This window comes from Pelobates fuscus, chromosome 2 (genome assembly GCF_036172605.1).
Source record: "Pelobates fuscus isolate aPelFus1 chromosome 2, aPelFus1.pri, whole genome shotgun sequence".
In the NCBI taxonomy this organism is placed as follows: domain Eukaryota; kingdom Metazoa; phylum Chordata; class Amphibia; order Anura; family Pelobatidae; genus Pelobates; species Pelobates fuscus.
Genome location: NC_086318.1, coordinates 6,455,081 through 6,474,860, shown reverse-complemented (window position 1 = coordinate 6,474,860; position 19,780 = coordinate 6,455,081). Strand labels below are relative to the sequence as shown.

At 50.8% G+C, this 19,780-nt stretch overlaps 1 protein-coding gene across 3 annotated transcripts in view; it reads right to left on the bottom strand.

The window, feature by feature from the left end:
* Nucleotides 1-19,780, bottom strand: part of LOC134586395 (DNA (cytosine-5)-methyltransferase 3A-like) — a 405,098-nt gene that overhangs the window by 45,044 nt on the left and 340,274 nt on the right. For all 3 annotated transcript variants that reach the window (XM_063441886.1, XM_063441888.1, XM_063441889.1), the window contains 4 exons: nucleotides 16,816-17,028; nucleotides 13,617-13,775; nucleotides 3,511-3,618; nucleotides 2,513-2,669 (listed from right to left, as the gene is read on the bottom strand). In XM_063441886.1, coding sequence (XP_063297956.1) covers nucleotides 2,513-2,669; nucleotides 3,511-3,618; nucleotides 13,617-13,775; nucleotides 16,816-17,028 — 637 coding nt within the window. The remainder of the gene's footprint in view (nucleotides 1-2,512; nucleotides 2,670-3,510; nucleotides 3,619-13,616; nucleotides 13,776-16,815; nucleotides 17,029-19,780) is intronic.

Sequence of the window (19,780 nt, the reverse complement as noted above, 5' to 3'; positions counted from 1 at the left end):
TCCCTGGACCCATATTATAATATAGGAAGTAACAAAGAATCACAGCACAGTTTGATTCAAAAAGGATCGCCAGCAAGTAGAGACCTGTGAGCAGATGGCTGGATGGAGGACTGCAGGAAATCCCAGAGCTCCACTAACAAATGCCACTGACTATTGTGACAGCCAGACACTAAATGTATAACAAGAACCAGAATCAGGCTTACTTAATTCTTTCACCATTTAAATGGCCCGTCAGGCCCCAGTCCGCAGAGTCGGTCAGACCGCAGCCTGCAGAGTTCTTTAGACCGCAGAGTCCGTCAGACCCCAGCCCGCAGAGTCCGTCAGACTGCAGCCGCAGAATCCGTCAGACCCCAGCCCGCAGAGTCCGTCAGATCGCAGCCCGCAGAGTCCGTCAGACCCCAGCCCGCAGAGTCCGTCAGACTGCAGCCGCAGAATCCGTCAGACCCCAGCCCGCAGAGTCCGTCAGACCCCAGCCCGCAGAGTCCATCAGACTCCAGCCCGCAGAGTTTGTCAGACCCCAGCCCACAGAGTCTGTCAGATCGCAGCCCGCAGAGTCCGTCAGACTCCAGCCCGCAGAGTCCATCAGACCCTAGCCCGCAGAGTCTGTCAGATCGCAGCCCGCAGAGTCCGTCAGACCCCAGCCCGCAGAGTCTGTCAGAACGCAGAGTCCGTCAGATCGCAGCCCACAGAGTCCGTCAGACCCCAGCCCGCAGAGCCTGTCAGACCCCAGCCCGCAGAGTCCGTCAGACCGCAACCCGCAGAGTCATTCAGACCCCAGCCCGCAGAGTCATTCAGACCGCAGCCCGCAGAGTCGGTCAGACCCCAGCCCGCAGAGTCGGTCAGACCGCAGAGTCTGTCAGACCCCAGCCCGCAGAGTCCGTCAGACCCCAGCCCGCATATTCCGTCAGACCGCAGCCGCAGAATCCGGCAGACCCCAGCCCGCAGAGTCCGTCAGACCCCAGCCCGCAGAGTCCGTCAGACCCCAGCCCGCAGAGTCCGTCAGATCGCAGCCCGCAGAGTCCGTCAGACTCCAGCCCGCAGAGTCCGTCAGACTCCAGCCCGCAGAGTCCGTCAGACCCCAGCCCGCAGAGTCTGTCAGATCGCAGCCCGCAGAGTCCGTCAGACTCCAGCCCGCAGAGTCCGTCAGACCCCAGCCCGCAGAGTCTGTCAGATCGCAGCCCGCAGAGTCCGTCAGACCCCAGCCCGCAGAGTCTGTCAGACCGCAGAGTCCGTCAGATCGCAGCCCACAGAGTCCGTCAGACCCCAGCCCGCAGAGTCCGTCAGACCACAACCCGCAGAGTCATTCAGACCCAAGCCCGCAGAGTCATTCAGACCGCAGCCCGCAGAGTCATTCAGACCGCAGCCCGCAGAGTCTGTCAGACCCCAGCCCGCAGATTCCGTCAGACCGCAGAATCCGTCAGACCCCAGCCCGCAGAGTCCGTCAGACCCCAGCCCACAGAGTCCGTCAGATCGCAGCCCGCAGAGTCCGTCAGACCCCAGCCCGCAGAGTCCGTCAGACCCCAGCCCGCAGAGTCCGTCAGACCCCAGCCCACAGAGTCCGTCAGACCCCAGCCCGCAGAGTCCGTCAGATCGCAGCCCCCAGAGTCCGTCAGACTGCAGCCCGCAGAGTCCGTCAGACCCCAGCCCACAGAGTCCGTCAGACCCCAGCCCGCAGAGTCCGGCAGATCGCACCCCTGCAGAGTCCGGCAGACCCCAGCCCGCAGAGTCCGTCAGATCGTAGCCCGCAGAGTCCGTCAGACCGCAACCCGCAGAGTAATTCAGACCCCCGCCCGCAGAGTCATTCAGACCGCAGAGTCCGTCAGCCCGCAGCCCGCAGAGTCCTGATTGATATTTATCGCCAGATTGACTAAAGATCTACTTTAATTTTAAAAATAAAAGACAAGCTACTATGACACAGAAAATCTATGCTTGTAATTAAGGGGGGATATGATAGAAACATTTAAATACATTAAGGGAATCAACACAGTAAAGGAGGAGACCATATTTAAAGGAAGAAAAACTACCACGACAAGAGGACATAGTCTTAAATTAGAGGGACAAAGGTTTAAAAATAATATCAGGAAGTATTACTTTACTGAGAGGGTAGTGGATGCATGGAATAGCCTTCCAGCTGAAGTGGTAGAGGTTAACACAGTAAAGGAGTTTAAGCATGTGTGGGATAGGTATAAGGCTATCCTAACTATAAGATAAGGCCAGGGACTAATGAAAGTATTTAGAAAATTGGGCAGACTAGATGGGCCGAATGGTTCTTATCTGCCGTCACATTCTATGTTTCTATGTAAGAGACTTGATTTTCTCATATTAAACTGCTCTGATCTACGATAATATAAATAATAATTTTAGCAGCAAACAGTCCATATCTGTTAACAATGTAGAAATGATTACACAATCCCTTCTTTCTCCTGGGAGAGGTAACCGTCTCGGATCTCTGAGAGATACTCCATACAGTAGGGGATCCTTTTTCCAGTGAGAGGGATTAAGAAGGACTAACCTTCAGGGGGCTCCAACCCTTTGGGTCCAGACGGTTGGAAACCTCCGAGTGCCCACTCTATCATCTGCTTGTTCTGGATTTCTACAGCTTTCGAAGTGTCCGACTCGTCGTTCTCAGGGCAGGATGGGAAAATCTTTCTAGCTCGGGTGCTGGCCACCTAGAGTCAGATTGCGGTATTACAATTCCATTTTGCTCGGTGTATGAATAATATATATATATTATACAATACATTAAAACACAATGCACCTGCCTGACGTATTCTATCTATTCAGAAGACATTGTTTGATTAAAGGAGAAGTGTTGGTGAGACTTCTGTGTCCCTTCCCTCCCAATATCTGTGAAATTAAGGGTTAACATACCTATAATCCACTGATGAAAGGTTTCCTTGCTGCAGCGCCACCCTGGGACATCACTAGTAATGATAATCTACTGGTCAATAGGATTATTCTCAGAGCAGAACTCGAAGGTCTCATGGTCGCTATCAGTGCATGCTCATTAACCCCTTAAGGACCAAACTTCTGGAATAAAAGGGAATCATGACGTGTCACACATGTCATGTGTCCTTAAGGGGTTAAATCATCATCATTTATATAGCGCCAACATATTCCGCAGCGCTTTACGGGAAATGTAACAATTACAAAATGTTACAGGAACAGGAATAGATTGATGAGGACCCTGCTCAGACGAGCTTACAGTCTAGAAGGGGTATTAAACACAATAAGAATGGCATTGTGGGTAGTAGCAGAATGAAAGTTGAGTGTGGAGTGTGGCCATTTACTAAATACAAGTTACTACATGAGGCCATAGACCATTCTGAAGAGATGGGTTTTGAGGGGAGAGTGTGACGGGGGTAGATAGGCCCGCGGGAAGTCCTGCAGGCATGAGTTAGCAGTAATCACTGAATCCAATCACTCTCTATGAGAAGAAATGCTTTCTGTTTAGTGCTGGGACACACGGCTATCATTTCCAAATAAAACCCAATCCCCTCGGCTGCGTACCTGTAGCACCTCGTAGATGGCTTTTCTGTACATTGGCTGCTTGCTGTATGTTGCCTGGTGGAAGGTGCTGGCAAAGGAGCTGAGTGACATCAGTTTCTCTACGCAAACCTGCAACAAATTAGATTATTAACGGGTACCATTTCACATGGGGCCTCACATTAACCCATACAAACCTGACTGATGGGACGGTGACAGTAAAGCTGCTGCAGTCACAGCTGTGAGGCTGTAACATGTGGAACTGGCACAGAATTCAGGGGTGAAACATAGGATTATATCACATTGTTAATTAATTCCAAGACGGGAGACGAGAGTTGGGAGTGTGACATAGTTGTGGGTGAGGAGTGTGATAAGGTTGGGGGTGAGTGAGGAGTGTGACAAGGTGAAAGGTGGGTGAGTGTGACAGGGTGATTGATGAATGGGGGGGTGACTGTCTGTGGGGTGGCAATGTATGGTGGGGGGTTGGCAATGTATGGTGGGGGGAGTGACAGTATGTGGGTGGCAATGTATGGGGGGAGTGACAGTATGTGGGTGGCAATGTATGGGGGGGAGTGACAGTATGTGGGGTGGCAATGAATGGTGCAGTGACAGTAAATGGAGGGCAATGTATGGGGGGAGTGACAGTATGTGGGTGGCAATGTATGGGGGGAGTGACAGTATGTGAGGTGGCAATGTATGGGGGGAGTGACAGTATGTGGGTGGCAATGTATGGGGGAGTGACAGTATGTGGTTGGCAATGTATGGGGGGGAGTGACAGTATGTGGGGTGGCAATGTATGGGGGGGAGTGACAGTAAATGGAGGGCAATGTATGGGGGAGTGACAGTATGTGGGGTGGCAATGTATGGGGGGAGTGACAGTATGTGGGTGGCAATGAATGGTGCAGTGACAGTAAATGGAGGGCAATGTAGGGGGGGAGTGACAGTATGTGGGGTGGCAGTGTAGGGGGGAGTGACAGTATGTGGGGTGGCAGTGTAGGGGGGAGTGACAGTATGTGGGGTGGCAGTGTAGGGGGGAGTGACAGTATGTGGGGTGGCAATGTATGGGGGGAGTGACAGTATGTGGGTGGCAATGAATGGTGCAGTGACAGTAAATGGAGGGCAATGTAGGGGGGGAGTGACAGTATGTGGGGTGGCAATGTATGGGGGAGTGACAGTATGTGGGGTGGCAGTGTAGGGGGGAGTGACAGTATGTGGGGTGGCAATGTATGGGGGGAGTGACAGTATGTGGGTGGCAATGAATGGTGCAGTGACAGTAAATGGAGGGCAATGTAGGGGGGGAGTGACAGTATGTGGGGTGGCAGTGTAGGGGGGAGTGACAGTATGTGGGGTGGCAGTGTAGGGGGGGAGTGACAGTATGTGGGGTGGCAATGTAGGGGGGGAGTGACAGTATGTGGGGTGGCAGTGTAGGGGGGGAGTGACAGTATGTGGGGTGGCAATGTAGGGGGGGAGTGACAGTATGTGGGGTGGCAGTGTAGGGGGGAGTGACAGTATGTGGGGTGGCAGTGTAGGGGGGGAGTGACAGTATGTGGGTGGCAATGTATGGGGGGGTGACAGTATGTGGGGTGGCAGTGTAGGGGGGAGTGACAGTATGTGGGGTGGCAATGTATGGGGGGAGTGACAGTATGTGGGTGGCAATGAATGGGGGAGTGACAGTATGTGGGTGGCAATGTATGGGGGGGTGACAGTATGTGGGGTGGCAGTGTAGGGGGGAGTGACAGTATGTGGGGTGGCAATGTATGGGGGGAGTGACAGTATGTGGGTGGCAATGTATGGGGGAGTGACAGAATGTGAGGTGGCAATGTATGGGGGAGTGACAGTATGTGGGGTGGCAATGTAGGGGGGAGTGACAGTATGTGGGGTGGCAATGTAGGGGGGAGTGACAGTATGTGGGTGGCAATGTATGGGGGGAGAGACAGTATGTGGGTGGCAGTGTAGGGGGGAGTGACAGTATGTGGGGTGGCAATGTAGGGGGGAGTGACAGTATGTGGGGTGGCAATGTATGGGGGGAGTGACAGTATGTGGGTGGCAATGAATGGTGCAGTGACAGTAAATGGAGGGCAATGTAGGGGGGGAGTGACAGTATGTGGGGTGGCAGTGTAGGGGGGAGTGACAGTATGTGGGGTGGCAGTGTAGGGGGGGAGTGACAGTATGTGGGGTGGCAATGTAGGGGGGGAGTGACAGTATGTGGGGTGGCAGTGTAGGGGGGGAGTGACAGTATGTGGGGTGGCAATGTAGGGGGGGAGTGACAGTATGTGGGGTGGCAGTGTAGGGGGGAGTGACAGTATGTGGGGTGGCAGTGTAGGGGGGGAGTGACAGTATGTGGGTGGCAATGTATGGGGGGGTGACAGTATGTGGGGTGGCAGTGTAGGGGGGAGTGACAGTATGTGGGGTGGCAATGTATGGGGGGAGTGACAGTATGTGGGTGGCAATGAATGGGGGAGTGACAGTATGTGGGTGGCAATGTATGGGGGGGTGACAGTATGTGGGGTGGCAGTGTAGGGGGGAGTGACAGTATGTGGGGTGGCAATGTATGGGGGGAGTGACAGTATGTGGGTGGCAATGTATGGGGGAGTGACAGTATGTGAGGTGGCAATGTATGGGGGAGTGACAGTATGTGGGGTGGCAATGTAGGGGGGAGTGACAGTATGTGGGGTGGCAATGTAGGGGGGAGTGACAGTATGTGGGTGGCAATGTATGGGGGGAGAGACAGTATGTGGGTGGCAGTGTAGGGGGGAGTGACAGTATGTGGGGTGGCAATGTAGGGGGGAGAGACATTATGTGGGTGGCAGTGTATGGGGGGGGTGACAGTATGTGGGGTGGCAATGTAGGGGGGAGAGACAGTATGTGGGTGGCAGTGTAGGGGGGAGTGACAGTATGTGGGGTGGCAATGTAGGGGGGAGTGACAGTATGTGGGTGGCAATGTAGGGGGGAGTGACAGTATGTGGGGTGGCAGTGTAGGGGGGGGTGACAGTATGTGGGGTGGCAGTGTAGGGGGGGGTGACAGTATGTGGGGTGGAAATGTAGGGGGGAGTGACAGTATGTGGGGTGGCAATGTAGGGGGGAGTGACAGTATGTGGGTGGCAATGTATGGGGGAGTGACAGTATGTGGGTGGCAATGTATGGGGGGAGTGACAGTATGTGGGGTGGCAATGTATGGGGGGGTGACAGTATGTGGGGTGGCAGTGTATGGGGGGGGTGACAGTATGTGGGTGGCAATGTATGGGGGGAAGTGACAGTATGTGGGTGGCAATGTATGGGGGGGTGACAGTATGTGGGGTGGCAGTGTAGGGGGGAGTGACAGTATGTGGGTGGCAATGTATGGGGGGGTGACAGTATGTGGGTGGCAATGTATGGGGGGGTGACAGTATGTGGGTGGCAATGTATGGGGGGGTGACAGTATGTGGGGTGGCAATGTATGGGGGAGTGACAGTATGTGGGTGGCAATGTATGGGGGGGTGACAGTATGTGGGTGGCAATGTATGGGGGGGTGACAGTATGTGGGTGGCAATGTATGGGGGGGTGACAGTATGTGGGTGGCAATGTATGGGGGGGTGACAGTATGTGGGGTGGCAATGTATGGGGGGGAGTGACAGTATGTGGGGTGGCAATGTATGGGGGGGTGACAGTATGTGGGGTGGCAATGTATGGGGGAGTGACAGTATGTGGGTGGCAATGTATGGGGGGGTGACAGTATGTGGGGTGGCAATGTATGGGGGGGAGTGACAGTATGTGGGGTGGCAATGTATGGGGGGAGTGACAGTATGTGGGGTGGCAATGTATGGGGGGAGTGACAGTATGTGGGGTGGCAATGTATGGGGGGAAGTGACAGTATGTGGCAATGTATGGGGGGAAGTGACAGTATGTGGGTGGCAATGTATGGGGGGGTGACAGTATGTGGGGTGGCAATGTATGGGGGGGAGTGACAGTATGTGGGGTGGCAATGTATGGGGGGTGACAGTATGTGGGGTGGCAATGTATGGGGGGAGTGACAGTATGTGGGTGGCAATGTATGGGGGGGTGACAGTATGTGGGGTGGCAATGTATGGGGGGGAGTGACAGTATGTGGGGTGGCAATGTATGGGGGGAGTGACAGTATGTGGGGTGGCAATGTATGGGGGGAGTGACAGTATGTGGGGTGGCAATGTATGGGGGGAAGTGACAGTATGTGGCAATGTATGGGGGGAAGTGACAGTATGTGGGTGGCAATGTATGGGGGAGTGACAGTATGTGGGTGGCAATGTATGGGGGGAGTGACAGTATGTGGGGTGGCAATGTATGGGGGGGTGACAGTATGTGGGGTGGCAGTGTAGGGGGGAGTGACAGTATGTGGGGTGGCAATGCATGGGGGGGTGACAGTATGTGGGGTGGCAATGTATGGGGGGAGTGACAGTATGTGGGTGGCAATGTATGGGGGGAGTGACAGTATGTGGGTGGCAATGTATGGGGGAGTGACAGTATGTGGGTGGCAATGTATGGGGGGAGTGACAGTATGTGGGGTGGCAATGTATGGGGGGGTGACAGTATGTGGGGTGGCAGTGTATGGGGGGGGGGTGACAGTATGTGGGTGGCAATGTATGGGGGGAAGTGACAGTATGTGGGGTGGCAATGTATGGGGGGAGTGACAGTATGTGGGGTGGCAATGTAAGGGGGGAGTGACAGTATGTGGGTGGCAATGTATGGGGGGAGTGACAGTATGTGGGTGGCAATGTATGGGGGGAGTGACAGTATGTGGGTGGCAATGTATGGGGGGAGTGACAGTATGTGGGTGGCAATGTATGGGGGGAAGTGACAGTATGTGGGTGGCAATGTATGGGGGGAGTGACAGTATGTGGTAGGGATCGACCGATTATCGGTTTTACCGATATAATCGGCCGATATTCGGTATTTCGGCAATATCGGTATCGGCCAATAGAGATACCGATATTGCCGATAATACCTCCCAGGACCGCCAGGCTCATTACAAGCCCGGCGGTCCTGGGGGGGGGGGGCGGGTAGCAAGCGTCTACTCACCTCCCAGCAGTTCCTGCAGCTCCCCAGTGTAACTCTCGCGAGACCCGCGGCCGTCGGCAACGCTCCGCGCGGCACGCTGGCCGCAAGAGTTACACTGGGGAGCTGCAGGAACTGCTGGGAGGTGAGTAAACGCTTGCTACCCGCCCCCCCAGCTCAGCCAATGCCACTGGACCACCAGGGACTGCTCTATCCCCCCTCCCTGGTCAGGCGACAAGCAGGGAGGGGGGACAACAAAAAAATCTATAATAATAATAATTATTAAATATATAAAAAAATATATATAATTTAATATTTAATCAAAAATGCCCCCTTACACAAACACTCCATTATTATACACTACACAAATACACTGTGTATATAATGCAGTGTTTATATAATGCAGTGTGTGTTTGTATAGTGTGTGTATATAATGCACACTACACAAACACACTGCATTATATACACACACTATACAAACACACACTGCATTATATACACACACTATACAAACACACACTGCATTATATACACACACTATACAAACAGACACTGTATATATACACACTATACAAACAGACACTGTATATATACACACACTATACAAACACACTGCATTATATACACACACTATACAAACAGACACTGTATATATACACACACTATACAAACACACTGCATTATATACACACACTATACAAACACACACTGCATTATATACACACACTATACAAACAGACACTGTATATATACACACACTATACAAACACACTGCATTATATACACACACTATACAGACACTGTATTATATACACACACACACACACTATACAAACACACTGCATTATATACACACAATATACAAACACACTGCATTATATAAACACACTACACAAACACACTATACAAACACACACACTCTGCATTATATAAACACACTACATTCACTATAGACACACTACACAAATACACACACACTCTGCATTCCTTATACACACACTACACAAATACACACACTCTGCATTTGTTATATGCACACACTACACAAGCACACACACACTTTGCATTTAGTAAATACATTCACTTTACGCACACTACACAAACACTCTGCTTTCATTATATACATACTAGACAAATACACACTGCATCCACTACACACACTAGACAAATACACACTGCATCCACTACACAAACACACACTGCGTCCACAACACACACACTACAAAAACACACACTGCATCCACAACACTTACACTACACAAACACACACTGCATCCACTACACAAACACACACTGCATCCACTACACACACACTACACAAACACACACAGCTCCCCTGTCTAAACACACTGCATCCACTACACGTGGCATTTATATTTTGTGCATTTACCTTTAGAAATTGTTTTTATTTTCCAAAATGGTAAATGTACAGAATATCTGCAAATTATATCGGCTATCGGCCTGAAAGTTTACAGAATATCGGTATCGGTATCGGCTCTAAAAAATCAATATCGGTCGATCCCTAGTATGTGGGGTGGCAGTGTAGGGGGGGAGTGACAGTATGTGGGTGGCAATGTATGGGGGGAGTGACAGTATGTGGGTGGCAATGTATGGGGGGGAGTGACAGTATGTGGGTGGCAATGTATGGGGGGAGTGACAGTATGTGGGTGGCAATGCATGGGGGGAGTGACAGTATGTGGGGGGCAATGTAAGGGGGGAAGTGAACGTATGTGGGGTGGCAATGTATGGGGGGGAGTGACAGTATGTGGGGTGGCAATGTATGGGGGGAAGTGACAGTATGTGGGGTGGAAATGTAAGGGGGGAGTGACAGTATGTGGGTGGCAATGTATGGGGGGAAGTGACAGTATGTGGTTGGCAATGTATGTGGGGGGGAAGTGACAGTATGTGGGTGGCAATGTATGGGGGGAGTGACAGTATGTGGGGTGGCAATGTAAGGGGGGAGTGACAGTATGTGGGTGGCAATGTATGGGGGAGTGACAGTATGTGGGTGGCAATGTATGAGGGGAAGTGACAGTATGTGGGGTGGCAATGTATGGGGGAGTGACAGTATGTGGGTGGCAATGTATGAGGGGAAGTGACAGTATGTGGGGTGGCAATGTATGGGGGGAAGTGACAGTATGTGGCAATGTATGGGGGGGGTGACAGTATGTGGGTGGCAATGTATGGGGGGAGTGACAGTATGTGGGGTGGCAATGTATGGGGGGAGTGACAGTATGTGGGTGGCAATGTATGGGGGGAGTGACAGTATGTGGGTGGCAATGTATGGGGGAGTGACAGTATGTGGGTGGCAATGTATGGGGGGAAGTGACAGTATGTGGGGTGGCAATGTATGGGGGGAGTGACAGTATGTGGGGTGGCAATGTATGGGGGGAAGTGACAGTATGTGGCAATGTATGGGGGGAGTGACAGTATGTGGGTGGCAGTGTAGGGGGGAAGTGACAGTATGTGGGGTGGCAATGTAAAGGGGGAAGTGACAGTATGTGGGTGGCAATGTATGGGGGGAAGTGACAGTATGTGGGTGGTAATGTAAGGGGAGAAGTGACAGTATGTGGGGTGGAAATGTAAGGGGGGAAGTGACAGTATGTGGGGTGGAAATGCATGGGGGGAGTGACAGTATGTGGGTGGCAATGCATGGGGGGAGTGACAGTATGTGGGTGGCAATGTATGGGGGGAGTGACAGTATGTGGGTGGCAATGCATGGGGGGAGTGACAGTATGTGGGTGGCAATGTATGGGGGAGTGACAGTATGTGGGGTGGCAATGTATGGGGGGAGTGACAGTATGTGGGTGGCAATGTATGGGGGGGTGACAGTATGTGGGTGGCAATGTATGGGGGGGTGACAGTATGTGGGTGGCAATGTATGGGGGGGGGGTGACAGTATGTGGGTGGCAATGTATGGGGGGAAGTGACAGTATGTGGGGTGGCAATGCATGGGGGGAAGTGACAGTATGTGGGGTGGCAATGTATGGGAGAAGTGACAGTATGTGGGGTGGCAATGTATGGGGGGAGTGACAGTATGTGGGAGGCAATGTATGGGGGGAAGTGACAGTATGTGGGGTGGCAATGAATGGGGGGAGTGACAGTATGTGGGGTGGCAATGTATGGGGGGAGTGACAGTATGTGGGTGGCAATGTATGGGGGGGAGTGACAGTATGTGGGTGGCAATGTAAGGGGGGAAGTGACAGTATGTGGGGTGGCAATGTATGGGGGGAGTGACAGTATGTGGGGTGGCAATGTATGGGGGGAGTGACAGTATGTGGGTGGCAATGTAAGGGGGGAAGTGACAGTATGTGGTTGGCAATGTATGGGGGGAGTGACAGTATGTGGGTGGCAATGTATGGGGGGAAGTGACAGTATGTGGTTGGCAATGTATGTGGGGGGGAAGTGACAGTATGTGGGTGGCAATGTATGGGGGAGTGACAGTATGTGGGTGGCAATGTATGGGGGGAAGTGACAGTATGTGGGGTGGCAATGTATGGGGGGAGTGACAGTATGTGGGGTGGCAATGTATGGGGGGAAGTGACAGTATGTGGGGTGGCAATGTATGGGGGGGAGTGACAGTATGTGGGGTGGCAATGTATGGGGGGAGTGACAGTATGTGGGTGGCAATGTATGGGGGGAGTGACAGTATGTGGGGTGGCAATGTATGTGGGGGGGAAGTGACAGTATGTGGGTGGCAATGTATGGGGGAGTGACAGTATGTGGGTGGCAATGTATGGGGGGAAGTGACAGTATGTGGGGTGGCAATGTATGGGGGGAGTGACAGTATGTGGGGTGGCAATGTATGGGGGGAAGTGACAGTATGTGGGGTGGCAATGCATGGGGGGAGTGACAGTATGTGGGGTGGCAATGTATAGGGGGAGTGACAGTATGTGGGTGGCAATGTATGGGGGGAGTGACAGTATGTGGGGTGGCAATGTATGTGGGGGGGAAGTGACAGTATGTGGGTGGCAATGTATGGGGGAGTGACAGTATGTGGGTGGCAATGTATGGGGGGAAGTGACAGTATGTGGTTGGCAATGTATGTGGGGGGGAAGTGACAGTATGTGGGTGGCAATGTATGGGGGAGTGACAGTATGTGGGTGGCAATGTATGGGGGAGTGACAGTATGTGGGTGGCAATGTATGGGGGAGTGACAGTATGTGGGGTGGCAATGTATGGGGGAGTGACAGTATGTGGGGTGGCAATGTATGGGGGGGAGTGACAGTATGTGGGTGGCAATGTATGGGGGGAGTGACAGTATGTGGGGTGGCAATGTATGGGGGGAAGTGACAGTATGTGGGGTGGCAATGTATGGGGGGAGTGACAGTATGTGGGGTGGCAATGTATGGGGGGGAGTGACAGTATGTGGGTGGCAATGTATGGGGGGAGTGACAGTATGTGGGGTGGCAATGTATGTGGGGGGGAAGTGACAGTATGTGGGTGGCAATGTATGGGGGAGTGACAGTATGTGGGTGGCAATGTATGGGGGGAAGTGACAGTATGTGGTTGGCAATGTATGTGGGGGGGAAGTGACAGTATGTGGGTGGCAATATATGGGGGAGTGACAGTATGTGGGTGGCAATGTATGGGGGAGTGACAGTATGTGGGTGGCAATGTATGGGGGAGTGACAGTATGTGGGGTGGCAATGTATGGGGGGAAGTGACAGTATGTGGGGTGGCAATGTATGGGGGGAAGTGACAGTATGTGGGGTGGCAATGTATGGGGAAGTGACAGTATGTGGGGTGGCAATGTATGGGGGGAAGTGACAGTATGTGGGGTGGCAATGTATGGGGGGAAGTGACAGTATGTGGGGTGGCAATGTATGGGGGGAAGTGACAGTATGTGGGTGGCAATGTATGGGGAAGTGACAGTATGTGGGTGGCAATGAGTGGGGGGAGTGACAGTATGTGGGTGGCAATGTATGGGGGGAGTGACAGTATGTGGGGTGGCAATGTATGGGGGGAAGTGACAGTATGTGGGTGGCAATGTATGGGGGAGTGACAGTATGTGGCTGTGTTAAACTTTGGACCATTAATGTGGCAACGGGAAAATCATTTTTATGCTACAGTTTGTTGCACTGTGTACAAGGAGGGTAAAAAAGCAAAAAATGTTTACTAACCACAGAAAATTTTCCATCTCCAAACCACATGACCCATCGTGTGCCCTCTGCTGCCCGACTCCTCCCAGTCATCCACCAAGACACAATCCGGCCAGGCCACCATGAGAACCCCCGCAACTTCCCCCAAACCAGCTCTCCGATACCAAAACCACGTCCATCCTAGAGAGATCAAATCAGGGCGTTAGTGGTACTCATATATACAATACCTATTAAACTATAGACAGAATGCTTTCAATTTCATCTCCGCTCAGAGAGCAGGCTGTGCACCGAGTGGATTTATAAAATTAAAGGGACACTCAAGGCTCCCACACACGTTAGGTGCACTCTGTAGGTTAGGTTACAGTTAGTTATACTGGGTGGGTTTATATTATTAAAGGGACACTCCAGGCTCCCACACACGTTAGATGCACTGTGTAGGTTAGGTTACAGTTAGTTATACTGGGAGGGTTTATATTATTAAAGGGACACCCCAGGCTCCCACACGTTAGGTGCACTGTGTAGGTTAGGTTACAGTTAGTTATACTGGGTGGGTTTATATTATTAAAGGGACACTCCAGGCTCCCACACACGTTAGGTGCACTGTGTAGGTTAGGTTACAGTTAGTTATACTGGGTGGGTTTATATTATTAGAGGGACACTCCAGGCTCCCACACACGTTAGATGCACTGTGTAGGTTAGGTTACAGTTAGTTATACTCGGTGGGTTTATATCAATAAAGAGACACTCCAGGCTCCCACACACGTTAGATGCACTGTGTAGGTTAGGTTACAGTTAGTTATACTGGGTGGGTTTATATTATTAAAGGGACACTCCAGGCTCCCACACACGTTAGGTGCACTGTGTAGGTTAGGTTACAGTTAGTTATATTGGGTGGGTTTATATTATTAAAGGGACACTCCAGGCTCCCACACACGTTAGGTGCACTGTGTAGGTTAGGTTACAGTTAGTTATATTGGGTGGGTTTATATTATTAAAGGGACACTCCAGGCTCCGACACATGTTAGATGCACTGTGTAGGTTAGGTTACAGTTAGTTATACTGGGTGGGTTTATATTATTAAAGGGACACTCCAGGCTCCCACACACGTTAGATGCACTGTGTAGGTTAGGTTACAGTTAGTTATATTGGGTGGGTTTATATTATTAAAGGGACACTCCAGGCTCCCACACACGTTAGATGCACTGTGTAGGTTAGGTTACAGTTAGTTATACTGGGTGGGTTTATATTATTAAAGGGACACTCCAGGCTCCCGCACACGTTAGATGCACTGTGTAGGTTAGGTTACAGTTAGTTATACTGGGTTGGTTTATATTATTAAAGGGACCCTCCAGGCTCCCACACACGTTAGATGCACTGTGTAGGTTAGGTTACAGTTCGTTATACTGGGTGGGTTTATATTATTAAAGGGACACTCCAGGCTCCCACACACGTTAGATGCACTGTGTAGGTTAGGTTACAGTTAGTTATACAGGGTGGGTTTATATTATTAAAGGGACACTCCAGGCTCCCACACACGTTAGATGCACTGTGTAGGTTAGGTTACAGATAGTTATACTGGGTGGGTTTATATTATTAAAGGGACACTCCAGGCTCCCACACACGTTAGATGCACTGTGTAGGTTAGGTTACAGTTAGTTATACTGGGTGGGTTTATATTATTAAAGGGACACTCCAGGCTCCCATGCATGTTAGATGCACTGTGTAGGATAGGTTACAGTTCGTTATACTGAGTGGGTTTATATTATTAAAGGGACACTCCAGGCTCCCACCCACGTTAGATGCACTGATTAAGTTAGGTTACAGTTATACTGGGTGGGTTTATATTATTAAAGGGACACTCCAGGCTCCCACACGTTAGGTGCACTGTGTAGGTTAGGTTACAGTTAGTTATACTGGGTGGGTTTATATTATTAAAGGGACACTCCAGGCTCCCACACACGTTAGATGCACTGTGTAGGTTAGGTTACAGATAGTTATACTGGGTGGGTTTATATTATTAAAGGGACATTCCAGGCTCCCACACACGTTAGGTGCACTGTGTAGGTTAGGTTACAGTTATACTGGGTGGGTTTATATTATTAAAGGGACACTCCAGGCTCCCACACGTTAGGTGCACTGTGTAGGTTAGGTTACATTTAGTTATACTCGGTGGGTTTATATTAATAAAGGGACACTCCAGGCTCCCACACACGTTAAGTGCACTGTGTAGGTTAGGTTACAGTTAGTTATACTGGGTGGGTTTATATTATTAAAGGGACACTCCAGGCTCCCACACACGTTAGGTGCACTGTGTAGGTTAGGTTACATTTAGTTATACTGGGTGGGTTTATATTATTAAAGGGACACTCCAGGCTCCCTCACACGTTAGGTGCACTGTGTAGGTTAGGTTACAGTTAGTTATACTGGGTGAGTTTATATTATTAAAGGGACACTCCAGGCTCCCACACACGTTAGATGCACTGTGTAGGTTAGGTTACAGTTAGTTATACTGGGTGGGTTATATTATTAAAGGGACACTCCAGGCTCCCACACACGTTAGATTCACTGTGTAGGTTAGGTTACACTTAGTTATACTGGGTGGGTTTATATTATTAAAAGCACACTCCAGGTTCCCACACACGTTAGGTGCACTGTGTAGGTTAGGTTACAGTTAGTTATACTGGGTGGGTTTATATTATTAAAGGAACACTCCAGGCTCCCACACACGTTAGATGCACTGTGTAGGTTAGGTTACAGTTAGTTATACTGGGTGGGTTTATATTATTAAAGGGACACTCCAGGCTCCCACACACGTTAGATGCACTGTGTAGGTTAGGTTACAGTTAGTTATACTGGGTGGGTTTATATTATTAAAGGGACACTCCAGGCTCCCACACACGTTAGATGCACTGTGTAGGTTAGGTTACAGTTAGTTATACTGGGTGGGTTTATATTATAAAAGGGACACTCCAGGCTCCCACATACGTTAGATGTACTGTGTAGGTTAGGTTACAGTTAGTTATACTGGGTGGATTTATATTATTAAAGGGACACTCCAGGCTCCCACACACGTTAGATGCACTGTGTAGGTTAGGTTACAGTTAGTTATACTGGGTTATACTTAGTTATATCTCTACACTGCAATAAATAAAATGTTATTTAAGTGTGATCCTGCAGTTCATTATTTCACTCTGTTTAAGACCAGGACTTGCATCCTAACCTCATACTCGGCCTCATCGTCTGTTTGCTTTGAGGCACTCTTGTTCACAGCATCGGCCGCCACGGGCTCAGGGGTGGTGGCTACAGTGGGTGAGGCAGGATCTGTGGGCTGCTGAGAGGCAGGTGGACTGTTCTCCTCTTCCTTCTGAGGTTCCCTCGAAATGGTTTCTTCCATGGCGTTTATCACGGCGGTGAGTTGCTGCTTCTTTTCAGCCTGGAAGAAAAGAGCGCACAGATCAGACAAGTCTGTTAGACAATTAATGAATGAATTAATCATTAACTCTGAGCAGCCAGCAGGAGGCGCCAGTGGGAACACATTTATGGACACTAGATATTATCTTCTGATTTGAGAAGCATTGGTGGATAAGATACGCATCCGCGGCCAAACGCCCAATCAAACGTCAGCAACACAACCACGAGAGGTGTGTTTAACCTTTCCATTTCTACACAATTGCAATATTAAAATTACAGGACCACCTTCACTACAAGAAATGTTTCTAAAGTATGGAAAGAACCTAAAACATATGTAAAATATGAATTGCAGCAAGAGGATCATGAAAGGTTAGTTTTATACATTTCAAAAACTTTTTTATTGATTCATTCATCCCTTAAAGAAATAATATTTGCAGCGTTTTAAAAACACCACAAATATATCTGTAAGCTTAGATTTCAAGTTCAGTACTACTAGCCAGGCGTTTAAGGTTACTTGCCACTGCAAGCCTCGAGAGTCCATGGCATACCCACCAAGCATACATTTTCATTGGCCAATGGCTACTGCTCCGTGTAAATCTGAGCCCTGTCTGCATGTGTGCACAGATCAGATCAGTTACCTTTCTAACAGCAAGCAGTAATTAAATGATAAACCTCCAGAGTGTGTCTGCTCCTTATCTCCCCCATGGCGGTTAGAATGCAGCCTGCACTTTGAGCCATTACAGCTCCGGTACAGAGTGTGTCTGCTCCCTATCTCCTCCATGGCGGTTAGAATGCAGCCGGCACTTTGAGCCATTACAGCTCCGGTACAGAGTGTGTCTGCTCCCTATCTCCCCCATGGCAGTTAGAATGCAGCCTGCACTTTGAGTCATTGCAGCTCTGGTACAGAGTGTGTCTGCTCCCTATCTCCCCCATGGCGGTTAGAATGCAGCCTGCACTTTGAGCCATTACAGCTCCGGTACAGAGTGTGTCTGCTCTCTATCTCCCCCATGGCGGTTAGAATGCAGCCTGCACTTTGAGCCATTACAGCTCCGGTACAGAGTGTGTCTGCTCCCTATCTCCTCCATGGCGGTTAGAATGCAGCCGGCACTTTGAGCCATTGCAGCTCCGGTACAGAGTGTGTCTGCTCCCTATCTCCTCCATGGCGGTTAGAATGCAGCCGGCACTTTGAGCCATTACAGCTCCGGTACAGAGTGTGTCTGCTCCCTATCTCCTCCATGGCGGTTAGAATGCAGCCTGCACTTTGAGCCATTACAGCTCCGGTACAGAGTGTGTCTGCTCCCTATCTCCTCCATGGCGGTTAGAATGCAGCCTGCACTTTGAGCCATTACAGCCCCGGTACAGAGTGTGTCTGCTCTCTATCTCCTCCATGGCGGTTAGAATGCAGCCGGCACTTTGAGCCATTACAGCTCCGGTACAGAGTGTGTCTGCTCCCTATCTCCTCCATGGCGGTTAGAATGCAGCCTGCACTTTGAGCCATTACAGCTCCGGTACAGAGTGTGTCTGCTCCCTATCTCCTCCATGGCGGTTAGAATGCAGCCGGCACTTTGAGCCATTACAGCTCCGGTACAGAGTGTGTCTGCTCCCTATCTCCCCCATGGCAGTTAGAATGCAGCCTGCACTTTGAGTCATTGCAGCTCTGGTACAGAGTGTGTCTGCTCCCTATCTCCCCCATGGCGGTTAGAATGCAGCCTGCACTTTGAGCCATTACAGCTCCGGTACAGAGTGTGTCTGCTCCCTATCTCCCCCATGGCGGTTAGAATGCAGCCTGCACTTTGAGCCATTACAGCTCCGGTACAGAGTGTGTCTGCTCCCTATCTCCTCCATGGCGGTTAGAATGCAGCCTGCACTTTGAGCCATTGCAGCTCCGGTACAGAGTGTGTCTGCTCCCTATCTCCTCCATGCAGTTAGAATGCAGCCGGCACTTTGAGCCATTGCAGCTCTGGTACAGAGTGTGTCTGCTCTCTATCTCCTCCATGGCAGTTAGAATGCAGCCGGCACTTTGAGCCATTGCAGCTCCGGTACAGAGTGTGTCTGCTCCCTATCTCCTCCATGGCGGTTAGAATGCAGCCTGCACTTTGAGCCATTACAGCTCCGGTACAGAGTGTGTCTGCTCCCTATCTCCTCCATGGCGGTTAGAATGCAGCCTGCAATTTGAGCCATTGCAGCTCCGGTACAGAGTGTGTCTGCTCTCTATCTCCTCCATGGCAGTTAGAATGCAGCCGGCACTTTGAGCCATTGCAGCTCCGGTACAGAGTGTGTCTGCTCCCTATCGCCTCCATGGCGGTTAGAATGCAGCCGGCACTTTGAGCCATTACAGCTCCGGTACAGAGTGTGTCTGCTCCCTATCTCCCCCATGGCGGTTAGAATGCAGCCGGCACTTTGAGCCATTACAGCTCCGGTACAGAGTGTGTCTGCTCCCTATCTCCTCCATGCAGTTAGAATGCAGCCGGCACTTTGAGCCATTGCAGCTCTGGTACAGAGTGTGTCTGCTCTCTATCTCCTCCATGGCAGTTAGAATGCAGCCGGCACTTTGAGCCATTGCAGCTCCGGTACAGAGTGTGTCTGCTCCCTATCTCCTCCATGGCGGTTAGAATGCAGCCTGCACTTTGAGCCATTACAGCTCCGGTACAGAGTGTGTCTGCTCCCTATCTCCTCCATGGCGGTTAGAATGCAGCCTGCAATTTGAGCCATTGCAGCTCCGGTACAGAGTGTGTCTGCTCTCTATCTCCTCCATGGCAGTTAGAATGCAGCCG